We start from the raw sequence: 6,141 nt of genomic DNA, 5'->3' as shown, positions 1-6,141 counted from the left end.
CTCTTTAGATGCGGCAGACAAGTTTCTCTTTTAAACCTCATAGCCCTTAAAATAAACATTTAGTCATCACAGATGGCTTAAATTTGCCAAAAGGTAAGCTAAAACGTGGCACTTTAATAAAAGGTTTTTTCTCAGGTAGATGCAGTAAAACATCTCCCAATAGAATTTCTGCTTACTCCAAAATCAACTTTAGAACTAAATATGTCAGACTACATGAAAAAATGACCATCCTAAGTTGTTTCTAGGGAGCCTAAAGAATATTTTATTACTACGAAGCAATTTCTGGTGTCAAAACAAGATAAATCAAACATGGAATCAATTACAGGAAATGGGGAAAGCGTGTTTCCTAAATATTGACTGAGCCTTGGAGATTTTGCCAACAAATGTTGCCTTTTAACAACTATATAGACACACATTTGTAGATGTAAATTATGAGATGCAAAGTGCGACAAACATGTAGGATGTTTAACCAGATTTGGGGGGAAAAAATGTTTGTTTTTTAAAATTTAGGTTAAGAGTCCATAAATATGAATGAATACACAAGCAAGCCTCTGTTAGATCTGTTATTCCAGCTGCTGAGATTTTACCTCGACACCTCAAAACAGCCACTCGTTATTTTATTTGGAGAAATTTCCAAGGTGTTTATGACCAGCTTGAATTAAAAAAACAGTATGTACATGTGCCTTAAGATACAACTTTACTGTGTTCAAAATCTACGTAAAAAAAAAAAAAAAATCTAATTTGGAGTTGTGCAATTCTTTCCAAACTCTCGGCCTTCAAACTTTTCCAAAGTCGCAGGGGAAACATCCAGCAGCTGCAAACAAGACCAGACTTTTAAACTCTGCCACCCAATAAATTAAGTCAGTATGCGAGGAACTTGCCGCTCTCTTATTTTACCATCAGCACCTGACAAATTTTACTGTATTCATTAAAATATTTAAAGCTGACTCAACAAACTTGTGTCCAGCTGCAGGGAAACTAAAATGCTAATCCCTACAAAATAAGTTTAATCAATGATTTTCAAATACTCATTTATCAATAAGTCACACATTTACACTGAAGCTGTGAATTATTCTTTCTTTGTTCTCTGTTCATTCACATCTCAAACTATCTTACCGCGCTGACCACAGCGGGGGACGGGGAACCGGATCGCTGTGCAAACACAGGCAGTCTCAACATGATACCTGCATTTATGATCGAAACCCCCGTTTTTATCATCGCTGTGGAATCCCTCTGAAATTTTACGTCTTTCACAAACGCACCAGCCCATAATTCAAAAAGATTCCTCAAGTTTTTCTAGCTAAGCCTATTGTTTTTCTATGCTCTAAGTCAGGAAGTGAGGCATTTGTGTTAATAGTAAGCTTAGTGTTTTCATCCCTGACCTCTACAATTTACAAGATTAAGAGTCCTTGAGCGAGAAAGTGATTTTCACAAGATCTGTATAAATAGTTCAAAGTTGCCATGAAACAAAACAAAAAAAAAACCTATATGAATATGAGACATTAGTTATATATTTTTTTTAACTTAAGCTTACCAATCTTAAGTAAAAATCGGATCAGTTATTGCAAAAAAAGAAGCAATTCTTGCAGCACTAATTCCATTAACGTCTTGGACAAATCTGCGTGTGGTCACACATGTTTGGAAGAATAATTAACACACTCAAGGATCAGGTGAGACCTAATCCAACAGGTCTTTGGGTGTTTGGGTCTAGACGGCTGAAAGCTTGGGTGTTCGGTAACTTAAGTAGAACAAAAACCACAATAATGAGTACTCTGTCGCACAGGACTCCGCCATACTTCACAGCGCTTACGCTTGACCTCCTTGTTCCCTCTGAGTGTCCATTTCCATGACAAAAACAAAACAGGTTGTACGTGGTAAAACAGAATCAAGTGGTGTAATGTAATACTGACTTAGTGTGTCCTGTGGAATTAGGGGACAGGGATTTAACAAAAGACGGGAAATGTTCCATTATTATTTCTGTTTGTGTAAAACTACATTACAATATATATTTTTTTTTTTTAAAAGTATTTTTTTGCATTAGGGAAAAACTAACTCAACCCAAGAACACTTTCGCTATAGAAAGTTACACCATCACTTTTGCCAGCTAATTTTCACCCGATATATTTGTCATAAAACATAGATCAAAATATGACAAGACATGATAGATTATAGTAGTTTTGTTTGAATTTTAACTGTGGTTTATGTAACAAAGTGGAAAGTAAAAACATAGGAAGATCCTAAAAACATGCTTGAAAATTACTGAAAAAATAGGAATTTAAGAACAAAAAATTCCTTAAAAAAATAATAATAAATAATGATACTGGAGACTAAGTCTTTGGTCCACCCATTCCTGGGACACGTGAGACTTTACCCAGGGACCCATGACACTCAGAAAAATGCAACATATGGAACATCATGTAAATACTTCTGCTCGGGGGAAAATCACCTGGCTATAGTGCTCTAGGGTTTAGAAATGTTTAAAGGCATCTTATTTTTAAAGTCAGTAAAAAAGAGCAAATAAATTAGTCATAAAAGCTAAGAACACAATGAAAACCATCTCAAATTCATGGTTAATCTTACCAGATTAAAATTTTGAGAACATTAAAACTCACTGTCCAACATTATATTAGCAGAATAAAATATTTAGAACAAATTAATGGAAGATTAAAAGATGGAAAAAAACACAAATAGAGTGATAAATGTTTTTTTTAAGTAACTTAAAAAACTTTATTCAATACAGGTAAACCACATTTATGCAGGACAAGATTGAAAACTTTTTTGCAAATTGTATCCCAGCTTTTTAAAGAAGTTGACAGCAAAAGGCTTGATACAAAAACATTTTTTAAAACTGTAAAAATCCTACATTTTGCAACTCGAGGGCACAGATGTTGATCGCTTTCATCAATAGTCGGTAGTGCATTCGAGACCGATTTCCTGGTTTCGGCAAAAAAAATGTAAAAACGCTCCCCGTGCCTCCCCACTTCAAATGAACTCAACTCCATCAAATCCACGGAGGAGGCACAAAAGCTATCAGCTGGAGGACTCTTAGATGTCGTTGAAGAGCTGGCAACTCCCGCAGAGTGGGCCGTTCCGTTTTTTAACAGTAATTTATCCCTCCTTTAAACTCGAGGGTCTTTCTGTTTAAAATGAGCAGCGCCAAAGCCAAGCGGCACTTGGGTCTAGCAGCGGTGCTGCGATCCAAATTCCAGAGAATCTTGGCAACTCCCCTGGATAGATGGGACCCTCATGGATATAAAACCCCACAATGGATGAATAGGTAAACAGAAGGGTGTGAAAGAGTGATGGCAAAAAGAGAATGTTCACCCAAAGAGGCACAAAGAGGGCGGTGTGTGAGTGGGAGATGGGAGAAAAAACCCAAGAGTTTGAGAGGGGGAGGCAAAGATCCTGAAGGGAGTTGTCGTGAGTTGAGAGTAAAAGTTTTGTCTCCCAAGCTTTTAGAGGTTGATGTTTGTAGTAGTTAACTCAATCAAAAGGAGAGTTATGCCTCCCGAGACACTCAGGTAACCTTTCATTATGGCTCTAATTCTTTTTAATAACAGAGCTGCGATGTGGGCAATGCCCCATTAGACAGAGCCACTGAGAAGAAACGCCATTATTCCCCACAGGCCTGTGGAAATGTGAACACACAACACTCACTCAAGTCGCCCTCACACAGACAGATTAAATCAATCATGACCTGAACTCCCGCAAAGACAAATTGCATCATTTTTCTTTGGAAAAATTATGCATCATGGGTAAATCTGTAATTACAAATGTTTCTGAAAAGTTCTTTAATTAATAGAACAAGCTGTTAATGCATTCTTGACTCTGCAATTAGTAAAAGTTACTTTTTGTCTCACTTTTATGTAATTTAAATTTTTTAATGATGTTTAGAAACATTTTCTTTAATTAAGTCAGTCAAAATGTAGGAATATATTAACTTTTATTTACGTTTATAAACTTTTTGAAGCCTCAAATGTTCAAAAATATATAGTTTTAAAGATTAAAAAAATACATTTGTCACCATATTGACCAAACAAAGTTGTTTTTTATTTTAAAAACCTCAAAATACGAATCAAACTGTAAAAGTACACAATTCAAGTTTTATGTCTAATTTATGTCTTTTTGTCTAATTTTTACATTGTAAATTTAGAAGTTATACTATTTAACCATTTGATTTGAGTTAAAATAAACCAACTGATAGCATCAAATGAAAGTAAAACCAATGCAGCTTTCATAAATCAACAGGCTGTCCACATTGCTTATAGTGCAGCAGCAATTAGGCTACTTCAGAAAGCTGAGATGTTAAATAAAGATATGTAGGTTTGCCCAGACAAGCCCTTATCAGTGATGTATAGGAGATTTAAAAAAAAGTTGGAAAAACACAATCTATCATCGTGGCAATTTAATGACTAAAATAATATACAGAGGAAATTTTAAATGTGATTTTTTTTAATATCCTGTTTCTTTTAAATGGAACTCAAAGCACATGTTAAAATAAAGGCTTACATTATTTTTTTGTAATTGTCTCTGCTAGATTTTAAATAAAGAATATTAAAATATTCACCTGTACCACTCCAGTCCGTTTGTATAGTGGCGGTCGAAGAAGTGCGGTTCTGCTCCCACGGCTCTGACGTCGGGATGAACCCGGAGAAACTCCAGCAGAGCCCGGGTCCCTCCTTTCTTCACCCCGATGATTAGAGCCCGAGGCAGCTTCTTGCTCCCCTCCCCGAGCGGGCTGACTTTACCTGCGAACCTAGGTGACACTTTTCTGGCGGCTACCAAATCCGGAGGAGGCAGCTGGAGGGACTCCTCTTCAAGCTCTGGACCCGTCCTCGCGCGCTCCTCCGCCGGAGCCCCTGAAGTGCGCCGGTCGGCCCCGTAGCTCATCATTTCAGATCCAGCGGTCCATTCGTACAGGAGCCGCTTGGTCCTCTCCGCAGCGCGGTCGGAGGAGGCTTTCACCGGTGAGGGTAAGGTGCCGCGGTCGGTGAGGATGTGCAGGAGGATGAGGGGGGCGAGGAGGGAGCCAAGCATGACTGCCGCTTTCCTTGAGGTGCTTCGGGACGGGGGGTCCAGTTTGTGGATGCGGCTAAAAGCCATACCGGTCCCTGGGTGGTCGCTGGAGAAGCCACAGCCATGCTAGGCGCACATCACTAAGTCTTCTTGCCATGAAAAAAAACCTCAAAAATGAGTCTGCAAACTCATTTTTCTGTTAAATATAACTCCCGCAAAAAATCCAAATGATGCTTTAGTGAAAATAATTTCTAAGTTGCAGTTTCGGGGTGGCCTTTCTCAGATAACAGTCTCTGCCTCCTCTTGCTGAAAGTGGGATGCCACCAGCCCTCATACACGTGTATAGAGTTGTAAACTTGTCTTTCACGTCCAGTTATTTGACAGACACTCTTCTCGACCAATCAGATTCAAAGGAAGGAAAGCAGGAACCAATGAAGTACAAGGTGGGTGGGAATACTGGTCAGACAGTAAAATTAATCTAAAAGTAAATATAAAGCATATATGACAAGAATAAGTTAAAAGAATCTACACTTTAAATCACAGCTATATGTTTTTTAAATAGTGCCAAATAAACAACATTATTTCCCTACATTTAAGGTTTAATTTTTAGCACTTTTTATGTCAATATAACTAAAACAAAAATACACTAACTATGAATTAAAAAAATTAAAATAAAATTTTGAATTTTCTGAAAATAAGATGTTTTTAAACCTTTTGATGAAATCCATACATTTTTTTTTGAAAATGTTCATAAGATATAGATAGTATCAATTATGAAACAGGGAGTTTGTAGATTTTTGTTAACATTGTTAGCTTAAAAAGCACAAAATATTGACACACACAAGTGTTCATGAATAAAGCAAATTTGGTGCACATGTTTTACCATGGTGTAAGTGTGTTATAAAGAAATAATTATCAACAAATGTTTCATTCTCTCAATACAAGTAGTGATTTAAAAATAAATAACAATAGATGAGTTGTTTTCACAGTAAAGTTTTTGGAAATTAGCAAAACCTTTCCCGCCAAAAGGGTTTTTTGAGATTTCATGGAAGCAGCCATTTTGAAATGACCAGGACAGGCTGTTCTACTGCCTCTAGTGCAGGGGTCGGCAACCCAAAGTGTTGT

General features: G+C 37.1%; 1 protein-coding gene across 1 annotated transcript in view; it reads right to left on the bottom strand.

The window, feature by feature from the left end:
* Positions 1-5,359, bottom strand: part of LOC112154037 (heparan sulfate glucosamine 3-O-sulfotransferase 3A1) — a 43,980-nt gene extending 38,621 nt beyond the window's left edge. Inside the window, exon 1 of the mRNA XM_024284622.2 lies at positions 4,568-5,359. Within this exon, the coding sequence (XP_024140390.1) occupies positions 4,568-5,103 (536 nt within the window). The 5' untranslated portion in view covers positions 5,104-5,359. The remainder of the gene's footprint in view (positions 1-4,567) is intronic.
* Between the last annotated feature and the right edge of the window lie 782 nt (positions 5,360-6,141).

The sequence above is a fragment of the Oryzias melastigma genome, linkage group LG19 (genome assembly GCF_002922805.2).
Source record: "Oryzias melastigma strain HK-1 linkage group LG19, ASM292280v2, whole genome shotgun sequence".
NCBI classification, from domain to species: Eukaryota; Metazoa; Chordata; class Actinopteri; order Beloniformes; family Adrianichthyidae; genus Oryzias; species Oryzias melastigma.
Note: the sequence above shows the minus strand (reverse complement) of the source record. Positions and strands in the feature narration are given on the sequence as shown.